This window comes from Panicum virgatum, chromosome 6N (genome assembly GCF_016808335.1).
Source record: "Panicum virgatum strain AP13 chromosome 6N, P.virgatum_v5, whole genome shotgun sequence".
Lineage (NCBI taxonomy): Eukaryota > Viridiplantae > Streptophyta > Magnoliopsida > Poales > Poaceae > Panicum > Panicum virgatum.
The window spans coordinates 43167375-43182169 of NC_053150.1; the positions used below are offsets into that span (position 1 = coordinate 43167375).

The 14795-nt window shown below is 44.8% G+C and overlaps 1 protein-coding gene across 1 annotated transcript; it reads left to right on the top strand.

Annotated features, from left to right (window-relative positions):
- The first annotated feature begins 2674 nt into the window (after positions 1–2674).
- Positions 2675–8115, top strand: LOC120679925 (DNA polymerase epsilon subunit B-like). The gene is made up of 13 exons (XM_039961585.1): positions 2675–2895; positions 2998–3178; positions 4081–4234; positions 4381–4512; positions 4764–4841; positions 4922–5026; positions 5166–5246; positions 5337–5467; positions 5567–5661; positions 5930–6029; positions 7029–7143; positions 7225–7335; positions 7539–8115. The coding sequence occupies exons 1-13, from the start codon at positions 2724–2726 to the stop codon at positions 7683–7685; spliced, it is 1602 nt and encodes a 533-aa protein (XP_039817519.1). The 5' UTR covers positions 2675–2723; the 3' UTR covers positions 7686–8115.
- The last annotated feature ends 6680 nt before the right edge of the window (positions 8116–14795 follow it).

The window sequence follows — 14795 nt, forward strand, 5'->3', positions numbered from 1 at the left end:
CACTCCTGGATCATTAAGTAAGACAGCAGCTGCCTGGTACCGCTCTCTGAAGTACATTGTGCATACGTACATGATGAACTCAACTATGCCAACAAAAGAAAATCCACGAACATGACGCATTACCATATTGTAACACTCTGCGTGGTTGGTTGTCTCGATCCCATATCGACGACCACCAGTGTCGTATAGAATTGACCACTTCTCTTTAGGTGCATCCTTAATCCACTGTGTGAAAGGTCCGCCGCCGGAACGTCTCCGGCTGGAGGTTGAGGCCTGTTCCTTTAGCAGCTCGGCGCACATGTTATCTAGCACCTGCCACAATGCATCAAACTTCCGCTGCTGATTTTGAGTGCACAACCTCTTGAACAAATTCATAAGTTCCTTATTCTTGAAGCGCTCATAAAAGTTTGCACCCATATGCCTTATGCACCACCTACTCACAACATCTGGCCATAGAGGAGGTTGTCCTCGACTTCCTTCATGTAGTTGTCTTATTGCTGCTAGAAGACCTGAATGTCTGTCATTGATGAGGCAAACATCAGACCTTCCAGCAACAACGTGAATCTTCACACGTTCAAGGAATCAGTACCAGCTCTCTATGTTCTCATTCTCAACAAAAGCAAAGGCGATGGTAACCACCTGCTTGTTGCAATCAACTCCAATCGCTGTCAGTATTGTCCCCTTATATCTTCCTGTCAAGAATGTGCCGTCAATACATAGAACAGGAAGACAATACATAAATGCCCTCACACATGCACCAAGGCAGAAGAAAGCACGAAGCAGAAACCCAGGTCCCCCATCTAAACTCGGTACAATGTAGGTATCAGTCGCGCTTTCAGGATTTCTCTGCACAATTGCTGACAGCATGTGAGGCAGGTTATCATATGATGCCTCATGTGTGCCGAATCTTATCTCAAACACCTTTTGTTTTGCCCGCCAAACCTTTGCATAGCTGATTTTGTATTGAAAACGGTCGTCGATGTCCCTAATTACCAATTTTGGCTCATAATCAATTTTGTCCAAAATCACCCCATACATCTTCTTGGCCACGAAAGTGGATGTGATGTTACGGTGAGTTTGCGCAACAATAGTTTATCTACATGTATGTGGTGTAATAATTGAACACTCCCAGTGTGTCTTGTACTTGCCCTTATAGACATGTACTCGCCATGTACAATCGCCATTGACACACTTCACCTCATATTCTTTGCTGCTAGACTTCACAACTCTGAATTCCTTCCTCAACGATATAGCTCAAAGCTTCACAGCATCTTTCACAGCTTCAATGCTAGGATACTTTGCCCCCTGCACAACCTCATTCTCTCTGTATTCGTACTCATTACTCCTAATATCATGTATCACTGGATTTCCAAAACCCTTGTCTCGCCATTCACCTAGCAACGGGTAGTCCTCATCGTCTGATGAGTCCCCACATTATTCCATCATTCGAGCCTCCTGGTCTTCATTCTGTACAGCTTCCACTATTCCAGGTATCCGCTCCCCCTCATCAGCTAAACCTTGCGGCTCAGGTTGAATGACATGCACATTCTGATCTTCTTTTTTTCCTACCTGATCAGCTATACCTCGCGGCTCAGGTTCTGTGACATGCATGTTCTGATCTTCATTTTCTTATTCCACTGCTTGGTTCATATGAGATGATGTACTTGTTGATCCTTCACCGAAATGGGTTGCCTTCTGGTGAATCTGAATTAGCATTGCAAGAGGCCACCCGCGGTCAAGAGCTGCTTGCATGTAAGTCCGCCATTCTTCGGTGTTTGCTATAAGCATCAACTCTCAAAAATCTCCTTCAGTTCCCCAATTCGCCACAGTCTGAACGGTTAGGAAATGAGTCTTTGGATTCACATTGAATATCTCGTGAAGCCATTTGCGTATGGAACCAAAACTCCTCTCTAAGGGTTTATCTATTCCGCACTCTCTTCGTTCAAAAGCTGATAGATCTACTCCATACGCATCATGAGAAATATAGTAGTCACCATAATGAACTTGAAAACGAAGCTTGCTCGACATATCTGGACACACAATCATGATATTAAATTGATTGCTAATCTACTGTTTTAACAAAAATAATTACAACATAATCTATTTGTAAAGCGTAGAAGAATTTTGGTTACCTGCAGTCGCCTGCTCGAAAATCCGGCAGGGCTTCGCCTCTCTCCCTCCCGCCCTCTTTTTTCTTGGTTTCTGGAATTTTAGTGATGCAAATAAGGGGTGGGGACCAGCCAACCCTTATATAAGGGTGGGAGAGCCGGTCGCCCTGCAGCCAGGCGGCTAGGGCCGGCTGCCCCGCTGCCGGGCGGCTTGGGGGCCGGCCGCCCCGCTGCCGGGCGACCGGCCTCCAGGGACCTGCGTGCAATTTTCTCCGCGATTTTTTTTTCAGAAATGCCCCTGCCGCCCCGCTGCCGGGCGGCCAGATCCCGGCCGCCCGGCAGCGGTGCGCCCGGGTATATTCCTTTAAATTTCCAAATCGAAAATATATTTTTGTAGAAAACGAAAATAAAAAATAAAAAAACCGCGCCTTGTCAGAAACGTGATATTGGGCCTGTCCATATGATTTCATCCCGTCTACGGCCCAATAAGGCACACAAACGGCAGAGAAGCCCAGAAAGTCGCCATTATTATCCCGCCATTTCCCCAAACCCCAATCCCCGCTTCCCGCCACACCGTCTGCCCCGTCCCCCCGCCGCTTTCCGCCCCCTCCTCCCATGGCGCCGCCGTCGGCGGCCACGCGCAGGAAGCTGCAGCGCAAGTTCCGACTACGCGGGTTCACCCTCAAGGTCGACGCCCTCGAGGAGGCGGCCGCCTTCCTCGAGCGCTTCCCCGAGGCCGAGGACGACGCGCTCGACCTCCTCCTTGACGAGCTCGACAAGGAGCCGCGTAAGCCACTCCTCCCTGCGCTTGTCTTCTCCTCTCCTGTTTTTTTTTTGGTGGCCGTTGTTTTGATTCCTGTCGCCCTGGGCGCCCGCGCGGTGCGCGCAGTGCAGTCGTCGATACTGGATCGGGACGCGATCCGACGCGTGGTGGCGCTGCTCGTCGAGGCGGAGGAGGCGGTCGACGCGGCGTCGCCGGCGGTCACCAGCGCCCGGTCCGCGCTGCGGGTGGTGGACGCGTTCCTCGTGCCGCGCTTCCACTACGACCCAATCAAGAAAGTGTTCTACGAGTATGTGCACGCTGCCTTTTCTCCTGTAGATCTGGGCGATTCGCTACGGGGGTTTGATGTTTTGTTCCCTTTCTTTGGGCTTCGCTATTGAACTTGGTATAAATGCGACCATTTCGCTAAATCGGATGGTAAAATAGTGATTTTGGGTTGATAATCGGGTAGTTTCTGCCACAAAGCACTATTTAAGCATCTGAGTCGCTTAAATCTGACATGAACTCTTTTTGCTAATTTGCATAGTAGGTGTATTAGGTCAGGTTTGATTTTTTCAGTTTCAGTCATAAGTCCCATCACATTGCATGTTTAAACACCAATTAGAAGTACTAAACATAGATTTATTACCAAACTAATTTCATAAGTTGTGATTTAATCACGAGATGAATCTATTAAGTCTAATTAATTTATAATTTGACTACTAATTGCTACAGTAACCATCCACTAATCATGCATTAATTATACTTAATAGATTCGTTCAGAGCCCTAATTGCAACTTATGCAAATAGTTTTATATTAAGTTGACATCCGAACATTCGATGTGACAGCTACTTAAAAAAACAAACAAGGCCTTAGAGGTGTTTGTGTGGACCCTATATTTACAATTTATTTTGGAAAAAGACAAAACTCCTATTTATACAAGTTTGAAAGAACTGTGTTAGATGAATCCTTTTTTGAGTTCAAGAAATCGCTGCTGACTAATTTGTCATTTAATTAGCCTGCTCATGTGGATGTAAGGGGTTTTAGAAAATGAGCTCATTTCCTTAGAAATTTCATGTTGAGCACATAACTTGCTGAAAGAGCTTGTTTTCTGTATTCCTTGGCCATATTTTGAGAAATAGGAGGTAGTGATTACAAAGCCCTCATGTTTCTATCATTGACTATATTCTGGGACTTTCTATGCATAACAGGCACACAGGCAGATTACCTATCCATGGAGAAGCTGGAGATAAAGCCTCCCTTTATAGGGACAGGTACCAAGTGCTACTTCAGAGGCTATCTCGCGATAAATATTTCTCTAAGCCAGCTTTTGACACAGTTGTGACTGAAGATGGCAGTTGTGAGGTATTTGTCTATGCTATGCTGTATCTGTCTATTATAGATTGATTCTTATTCTTTAACCCTTATGACTCGACTCCAATTTTTCAAAGAATATCATTGTACCATTTTATTGCACTTTGTTTGCTTATACTTTTCTTTTTTCCATTTAGATTACTTCTATACAGTCTCTAATTGGGTGCACTGGACGGAGATGGATTATGGGGGTCATTTCACAGTTGGAGGAGCGCCAATTCTACTTGGAGGATCTTACTGGAGCAGTTCCAATTGACTTATCAAATGCCATATCCTAATCATGTGAATGATCTCTTAAAATGATATATATTTTTTCTTTATCAAATAAAAATGTGTCAACTGTAAATTTCCTCCAGTCACCTGTGAAAGAGGGTATACAAAGGATTTTCCTCCTTTTTTATATAGGTTAGCATAGAAGACTAAGAACATTTGCAGAATTTTTTTTACCAACATCTGGCATTATCCATGTGGGTTCAATGATTGTTGAGAAAGCATTACCATTTTCCTTAATATATAACACAAAATCACGTCAGGTTTTTTTGTTGAAAATACTGTAATCGTGGCTGAAGGGGAGCTGCTTTCAAATGGCATTTTCCAGGTCTGTATGCCAATTGCATTTCATTGAAAAATTTTCAGTTCCTTGCTTATTATTTATTATAATTATGAAATTATGTTCAGGTTAATACATGTGGATTTCCTCCTTTAGAGGACAGAGAAGCATCACTTTCATTGCTCATGGGTCTTGATTTCTTCGGAGGAGGTGTGATACCAACTGAAGAAACAGTAAGTTCTATAACTCATAAAATTTCTGTGGGAGCCCCCCCCCCCCCCCCCGAATTGCTCGAAGAAAGAGTTCAATAATTCATTCTAAATGTTGAATAATAGGTCTTGATTTTTTTTTGGTGCAATTGATAACCAACAGCTAAGATTATCGTCACTCGAAAAAAAGGCTGTGAATGATATGTTTGTCATACTTTCGGATGTTTGGCTGGACAATCCTGAGGTATTTCTCTTTTACGTTAGTTCTTGATTTTGTATTATCATTATTGAGTCCTATTCTCAGGATGTTTATATGTGTTATCTCGTAGAGAAGACTATGGAGAAGTTGGCTATTGTTCTTGATGGTTATGATAGTGTGGAAGTGCTGCCTTCCCTCTTTGTTTTGATGGGCAATTTCTGCTCTCGTCCCTGCAATCTAGCATTCAATTCTTTTGAAGAACTTAGGTATGACTTCCTGTTCCATTAGAGATGGCCGAAAGTTGTATGCTCTTTGCTCTTGATATTCCACTGCAAGATAAGCATTAACTGCGTATTTTCTCGCAGATTGCAATTTGGAAAGCTTGGTGAGATAATTGCAGCTCGATCTAGATTAAAGGAGCATAGCCGTTTCTTATTCGTTCCAGGTCCTGATGATGCAGGTACTCCAGACTTAATGATACACTTTTAGCTTAATCTAGATTTAGATGGACCATGTTATGGCTATTAGCTTGATCCATTATTTTTATATCCTAGCTTTACTATGCTATTTTAGATGTACAATATTTTCTGTGATAGTAGTAGTGATAAGACTATAAATTTACTTGTTCACTGATATAGTGCCAACTGTCTCCCCTGATAACTGCAAAGAGATGTTTCTTGTTTCTTCATTACTTGACATGCTGTTTTTACTTGAAAACAAATATGCAGGCCCTTCCAAAGCTCTCCCAAGGTGTGCACTTCCAAAATACCTAGTTGAAGAACTTCAGAAGCACATCCCAAATGCAATATTCGTAAGCAACCCCTGCAGGTTTGTCATGTAACTAATGCTTAAAATTCCAACAGCTACCAGGATTATACTAATACGAAGATGTGCATGTAAAACATCAAAGTTAATAATAAAAATTTAGGTGTAAAACTAGTATGGCTTCCAATATGGAAATCTTAAGTATTCAGCCAAAGAAAATCACATGTCCAAAATGATGGAACAACAGTGTTATTATGTTATGAATCATGCTAACTGTAACATGCCATCATTGTCTCTAAATATAGCAAAAGGTCAGCAGTCACTCTATGAAGTTAACCTGTTGATGTACTGCAGCAAATGTTTTTTTAGTGTTGGAGTATATTCACGGACTGCCATATGTATTGGGGAGGTATCTTAGCCCTGAAGTGTCTGTAGTTCTGTACTCTTGGCTCCGTTCGGACGTGCTGCAGCAGCAGCCGCAGCCAGACAGGAGCCGCAGGCTTTTTATCTGCACCAATTCAATCGAGCAGCTGCTTGGGCTGTAGCACTATGCAGCTGTAGCCCTCCTACAGCCATCACAACCGAACACACTCTGCCCGAGAGGCTCAGTCAAATTACCCCACGCAATCTATCCTTCCTACATGGAATGTACTGAAGTTACTGTGATAACTTATGCAGCTATGCTCTCAATTATTTTCGGATCTCTTTACACAATTTCATGATGCACAATGGCAACGAATACATGAAAAGCTTGATCACCATTTTTCATGCTAGTCTACTGATGGGCCTAGTATACTTTTGGATAGGCAGCATAATGCATGCAATATATATATATCTGTTTTAGGTCCTGTGTGCTTCGTCTGGTTTATTTTCTGAATTTTCATCCACTGAAATTTCAGTCAGGTCTTGGAAAAAGCTTCATACACTAACCACTAAAGTGATAGATTTGCCACAGATCATCTTGTCCAAATTATTTCAGCAATCTAGATCAAGTTGTAATGATCAAAAGACCACTTCAGCTTACATATTTCTCAGTTCCTATCTGTTCCATCTCTAATTCAGGGTGAAGTTTTATACCCAAGAAATTGTGTTTTTCCGGCAAGATCTCCTTTACAGGATGCGGCGGTCATGTCTTATTCCACCAACAACTGAAGAAACAAGTGACCCTTTTGAGCATGTGAGTTCAATAACTTATGTCTTTTTTGTTAATTGTTTGAATAATCCCTTTGAAGAGCTTAAACAATCCTTTTCTTCTCAGCTGGTAGCAACTATTACCCATCAGGGTCATCTTTGTCCATTGCCTCTTACTGTTCAACCTATCATATGGAATTACGATCATTGCCTTCGGCTGTATCCAACTCCTCACACAGTAAGTCATTTGAATGTAGTTTGTGCAAATCTTGCCTCAAAAAATATTTTCGAGTTATAGTTGCAATGGATCTTCTCTTGTGCTCATTTGTTAGCTTGAATATGCACAACTCATAAGTTAACTTTTACTGAATAAATATAGCTGCTCTCACCAAAAGTTTGGATGATATAGTACTCATTCTTCTCTTTTCATAATTCCTTCAGATAGTATTGGCTGACAAAAGCGAGCAGAAAGCCTTCAAATACACTGGAATTACTTGCTTTAATCCAGGTTCGTTTGCAAATGATAGCACCTTTGCAGCATACCGACCTTGCACTAAGGAGGTTGAACTTTCTGCACTAGAAGGCTAACATAAAGGGAGAACAAATTGAGATGTACTGACGTGTAGCATCCAACCCAGCATTCTCCTAGTCTTCGATGATATATATTAGAGATGCACATCATCCATCCAGATTGATATTTATGGTGCTGGCAGTTAATTAAGGTGCAGGCCATTTCCACTAAGAATCAATAACATGGCATCCATGAAGTTGTGTTTCTCTGAAGAGATCTGATGCTGGCATCTGATCATAGGCTTAATAGAGGAATAGCAAGAGATGGTAATGGTGTTTGTGCAGCAAACATCTCTAGATGGTTTTAACTGACTGACATTGTATGTTTTACCAACATATTTTTACTTGTACCATTCAGAGTTCATTGTTGTAAATCATGTTAACAAGGCCACCTTTTGAGAGCGTTCCTAATTGTTCTATGCCAAGTATTTGATGCTCAACTTTCTGATCTCTGATGTTTTATCTGATTATTCTGAAAAATGAATCATGTGCTATATCTGGTGGCTCAACAATAGGTGAACCATACAGAAAACGAATTTCTGCTGACACAGTTTGATGATGAAGACATCTCAACGTAACAACGATTATGTTAATGCGCAGGTCGACACAAACCTCAGTTGGGTAACCTGAGTAAACTCTGAAACTTAAAGCTCTGAAAGAGTGCTTCAGCTTTAGGGTCGTGCCTCGTGCGTGCTGATGCAGACCACCAGGCTTTAGGGTCGCTACGAACTGACTAGGCTTTCAGAAGGAGCACGTAAGCACGTGTCGAATCCTTCTACAGTGCTTGAATTTAGATCAGCCAGGCATTCAGAATCCTCTTTTACCGTTACTACCCGAGTTAGCTTAGCATCTCGTTCTTGCTTGGTGTTCAGAAATTGCCATTGCCAGACAAGGATCCTTGCTTTTCGGTACACAGTACATGCTGAGTGTCTCTTCAATATATACGCTAATCTCTAGGATGGCTAGAATGGTTTTGTTAGCGTATGAGAAAATTCTTTGCTAGACTAATATACTTATTTTACCTAGGATTTTGTAGGGAGAAAAGAGAAAATTATTCTGCTAAGAATAGGAGAAAATTATCTAGGGGCTTTTTTTTACCAATTTTAAGTTGGAAGATGGTGACTCTTAGTTTGACATATCTGAATGTTATCAATATAGGATAATAGTTGTTTTGTGCTATGTGGATGAATAAACTCTGCCTGTGTAACGATCCGGTCCAGGATAACGGCTAAGATCTACTCTACATTTTGAGTAAACCACACCTGCTAAATAACTCTCTTGCGCTTTCGTCCTCGCTTCGCGCAAAAGGTTCAAACCGGAGTTACTAGCTTCCCAGGGACCGACTATTTAAACTAGTTCAACTCCCTTTCCGTTTCCAGCCGTGACAGCCTGCTGGATGCAAATCCAGGATCTGCAGCTGTGCGCTGGCATGCCGCCAAAGCAAAATGCTTCCAGCAATCACCTTGGTATTGTCCTAGTGCTCTCATCTCATGCCTGTCAGCTGTTCGATCGTGTCCTTAAAACACGGCCTGTCTGGACTCGGGAGTGTCCAACCCATCGAAGAAAAAAAATTAGATAAAGGAATTGTCACCGGACTCTACATTAGTGAAGATGTATCCGGCCAATTATTACAAATGTTTATCGCAGCAGAGTAGGGAAAGAATTACAAGCCAAGCCTATTGCTAAACATCCACCCATTTGTTGCAAAAAAAAATCCATTGCCACGGTTTCTAGCATGCGGCAAGCAGTGGCAATGGCCTCCCTGTCCTTCTCCTTGTGAAGAATCGCCCAGGCTCTTGTAAGATAAGTGGCCTTGAAAAGGATCTGCAAAGATTTTGGTTTTTAGTTTTTTAGAAGACAATATCATTTTTAGGAGGGGCGACACGGGCGGCACCCAGGCCAACACCGCCGCCGCCCCTCCCCAACCTCGTCCACACCTCGCCGCTGCATGAGCAGGGGTCCGGAAGTCCGCGTCCCTCCTAGGACGGCGGCGGCGAGGTCCTTTCCTCGTGTATGGGCGTGGCTCGCGAGGATCTGGGAGGTCCCGCGAGTGGCCCACGATGGCTGCCGGCTTCAGGTGGGTCTGCCGGATCCGCATGGGAGTCCGGCGGCCGGCGGCTGGCGTGCGACTCCAGCGGGTCTGCGGCGCGGCTGATCTGGATCTGGCATCGCCGGCTCTGCGGTCCCGTCTTCATGGGATCCCGTCGGAGCGGCTCTTCGCTGCAGCCACAGTCGGCTGCTGTCGGTGCGGTGGCCCGGGCAGCACCGGGTTCGCATCCGGATCCGGCAGCCCCGGGGCAGGGGACGGTGCCCTCGGTGGGGGGCTTGCACGGAAGGCATTGAGGCGTGGTGGCGCAGGCTTCACAGAATTGGAGGTGACCTCTTGGGTGATGTCAGTGGCGTTTCCGGCGCAGCATGGAGGTCTCGTTCTTCCCAGCGCCCAGCCGCTTTGGCAGTTTTGTGTGGTTCGCGATGGGTGGCTTTGGGGCCCCTGGATGTAGATCTGACGTCGACTTGGCCTCCAGTGGTGACTCCTCTCCGGCAGTTGCGCCTTCGACTTTGGTGTTGGAAGGGCTAGCTCCGGACTTTGCAACTACTTCTGGTGATGGTGTCTTCAATTTCACCTTTGTTTTTCATATAGACCAAGAGACATGAGTCACCTTTAGGGATGTAAACGGATCAGATACGGACGGATATTATTGATATCGTATTTATTTTCATATTTTTGTTCGAATACGGAGTCGAAAATGGATAGTGCTAGTTTTTGCCGGATAAGATTGCAATGGATGTCGACATCATAAAAATATAACTTTTGAGTATTTGGATACGGATCAGTTACGGATATTGAATAGTCGAATTCGAATACAGTCGGGAAATATCTGTACCATTTACATCCCTAGTCACCTTGGCTTCAGTCGCGGATTCCTCGAAGATGGATTTCATCTGCACTTTTGTTCCGGTGGATTATGCACGGGTACCCAGTGGCTACTTTGCAGCAAGGTTTTTAAAGCGGTAGGGCGAGGCGAGGCGACGGGAAACCGCTCAGTCGCCTAGGCGGTTAAGGTGCGAGGCGAGGCGACGCCTTAATTACTTCCTTAACTAGACTTTAGCCTAGCAAATTTAGATAGTCACCAGTAAAAGAAAAGAAAAAGAAGAGAACTAGTGGGCGTAAAGGTGAAAAGAAGCCCATTAAATCAGCCCAACTCCCCACTACATATCCTAACCCTAACATACCGGTTCCATCCCCACCAATTCCTCCTCCGATTCCTCCAGCCGCGCCGCTGCCACCAGCCCGCCTCTGCCTCCTCACTCGCCGCCGCCGCGCTCCTCCACCTCCGCTGCTACCCACCCCTGCCACCTCCACCTCCATCGCCCACCCTGGCCTCCTCCGTCACCGCCCAACCCTCCCTCCTCCTCCGCCCCTGCCTTCAGCGGCAGCGGCAGCAGTTCCTCTCTTCCCCTGCCGCTCGACGGTGACCACATCCAGCGGCGGCTTTTCCCGGCGCGCGGCCCTGGCGGAGGCCCCTCTCTGTCCGGTGGAGGACCGCGTCCGCACGATGCAAGACCGGAGGAGGAAGGATAGGAGGCGGCGCGCGCAGCTCCGACCCTTGACGGCGCAGCTCTGGAACGGCGGCAAGGCGAGGAATGGCAAAGCGACGCGGACGCCCAGGTTTTTTTACCGCCTGGACGCCTAGGTGACGCCTTGAAAACCTTGCTTTGCAGCATGGTATCCGAGTTCAGATGGTCTGCCGGACTTGGAGTTCGTGGCCGTTCGAAGTGGGTCAAGTCTGGTCTATATGGAAGCATTGGCCTGGTAAGAAGGGGGAAGCAACACGGTGTGACTTTGTTGTGGTGGTACTTGTTACTAATTCATCGGTTTCGGGAAGAAATTCTTAGGGCTGACCTTAATTGGTTGAACCTGGCAGTGACCTTGTTGAAGGCATTGTTTGGATTAAGATGAATTACTCCCTCAGGTGAAAACTTTTGATCTGGCCTTAATTGGTTGGGTCACTGCAATGTCGGCACGTGCGCGTGCCGTTTCCTCGTTGGAGGCGTTGTCTCGGGAGCCTACTTCATAGTCCAAGAGCTGCTTTGGTTTGCGAAGCGGATGAAGGTGAAGTCGCTTGTGGTAGTTTGTTGCGGCATGATCTTTAGGTCACTGCGTTCTCTTTTTTTGTTTCTTTTTCATAGGCTGTGTGCATCTTAGTTATGCAGAGGCCTGGATGAATATTATATAATATTATCACCTTGATGTAATTGTCTAAGATCAATAAAGCTTCTCTTTTCCAAAAGAAATCATTTTTGGAACGCCAAATCGCGCAACACAAAGCTGCAATCCCTGTATAAACCAATCTTTTACATGATTTTGTTAGCCAGCACAGCCAAGACCCAAAATTATAAGTCTATGAATAGTTTACATCTAGATGCATAGTAAAATTTATATATTTAAAAAACTCAAAACCATCTATGATTTGGAACGAGTCGAGTAAGACACAAGATAGATGAGTAATCGTCCGTGATCATGAATAATATATTTTCCTGTGAGATCAGGTGAAGATGCGATTGGAGGGTTTTGTTGTAGGATTTGTCCATTGGCAAACGTACTCACTCGGTCATTCCATTACTTGTTTTCTAAAACGGAACCGGCAGGAGAGCTGCCCGTTGTATTAATAAGGAGAGAGTAAAGCCAAGAGGCTACAAAACTGGAAGAAAAAACTTTACAAAGAGAGCCCGCATTCACATTCTCTAGAAAATAACTCAAACTCTACCAATTAGACATGCCAGATGCTTCGCCCCTACCAAAATCCAAGATGAAACCTCTCTCTTAATCTTCTCTGTCACTGCAAACGAAGGCGCTTTTGTACCGTTGAAGATACCTGCATTACGCTCATTCCAGATCTCCCAGCATACGAGAATGACAAGAGATTTTAAACCCTTGCGCGAAACTCCTCTTATCACAGCCATTTCCGACCACCATTCATGGACCGAGTTTGTGTGTTTCCAGTTTGTCGGGTGCACAGAAGGCTCCCCAAGCCAAGAGGATAGGACGACCCAAATGCGCCTGGTGAACCTGCATTTGACAAAAAAGGTGATTTGCTGTCTCCAGACACCTACGACAAAAGTGAACAGGTTGGGTTATGTGGCCAGCCCCTCGTGCGCAACCTATCTGCCATCCAAATTCTATCTTGAACCACTAGCCAGCTAAAGAATTTGCATTTTGGGGGTGCCCATGCCGTCCAAATGATTTTGTTGAAGTTGGTGCTCATTGCCCCAAGAAACTGTGCGCGGTAGGCGGAACTTGATGAAAATTGGCATGACTCTGAATTTCCAGCAGATTTCATCTTGGATGTGTGTGTGAGGTTCACTTGTTGGACTGTTTTCCAAAGCTGTACAAATTCTGTAATGAGCTGCACGGAGATGGATGGGTGTAGCAGGTCCAAATCCTTTATCCAAGTATTTCTAACTAGTGCTTCATTTAGCGTTCTATTTTTTCTCTTCGAGATAGTGTATACTGATGGTGCCAGATCCCTTGGGCGCGTGCCCTGCATCCAAAGCATTGTTCCAAAAGGCTATTTTCCTCCCATTCCTAATTTTGATTGTGGTTGCTGCGGCGAACAGATGCTTATCTGTTTCATTACAAGGAAGCTCACTGCCGACCCAAGGCTTGCCCTCAGGATTCCAATCGCGCCAAAGCCATAAAAAACGGAGAGCTCTCGCAAATTTTCCGAGGTGCAGGATGCCTAAGCCTCCATTTTCCTTCGACCATGCAGCTCTTGTCCAATTTCCCTTGCACTTGGCCCCTGTAATTCTGTCTATGCCGGCCCATAGAAACTGCTTGCGCCTTGCGTCAATATCTTGCAAGGTTGCCTTTGGTGCTCGTAAAGCCGTCAGGAAGTAAACAACTTGTGAAGTGAGGACCGACTTGACGAGAGTTAGCCTTCCAGTATTGTTCAAGTTTCTACCATTCCAACTGTTAAGCTTTGCCACCGTTTTGTCGACAAGAGGTTGGAAATCAACCCTCCGCAAGCGAACAGTGGTCAAAGGGAGGCCCAAGTACTTGATTGGAAAGTGGGTGTGATTTGCAGGCAAGTCTGCTAGCACTTGTCTCACATTTACACCATTGCAATGTATGGGCATTACTGTAGATTTCTGAAAATTTGTCTTCAATCCAGTTGCTTCTCCAAACAAATTCAGCAACTCTGCAAGGGAGGATACTTCCCTTTTAACTGGCGCTAGGAAAAGTGCGGCATCATGCGCATACAAGGAGACTCGGATTCCTGGTGCATGGCCTCTTACTTTGCTGAAAATCCCCCTTTCTGTTGCCAAGTTGAGGAGCTTTTTCAAGGGATCAATAGCAATGACGAATAAAAGCGGTGAGAGGGGGTCGCCTTGACGCAGGCCACGGCCATGCTGAATCGGCCAGGTTGGAACTCCGTTGAGCAGGATTCGTGAGCACGATGTTGAGAGGAGGCGTGCAATCATTTCCCTCCATCTACCAGGGAAACCCTGTTTTTGTAACAAGGTGAGTAGATAGTCCCATCATACGGAGTTGAAAGCTTTGGCAATATCAAGCTTGAAGAAGAGGGTTGGGTTTCGGTTTCTATGAAAACGTCTTGCCATATTCCTTACTGCTAGGTAGTTATCATGGATACTTCTTTTCTTGATAAAGGCACTTTGATTTGTTGAGACGATACTATTCATGAAAGGGGCAAGGTGCAGAGCAAGTGCCTTTGTGATTATCTTGATAAAGGAATGAATCAAGCTAATCGGTCGGAAGTCTGTTATAGCAGCTGCACCCACTTTTGTTGGCAGCAGAACAATGTTGGCAGAGTTGATAATTTGCAGGCTGGAGCATCTGAGAGAGTGAAAAGAGTTTGCAGATTAAGTGTTTTTTCAGAAGATAACAATCTTCGGAGGCAAGATTTAACTAATTTTTTCTAGGAACATAATACAATAGTAGAAGAAGAAAAAGTAAAAAAAAACTACATATGTGAGGTCCACGTATAGTTCTAGCCCACACTACTTTGCACAGAGTAGTTGCTAATCATACAGAGTCATCGTCAACAAATTTCAATCAATTTCGATGAAACTTAATAGTGTGAACGCGAGGTTTTATTTTTGGGGTCC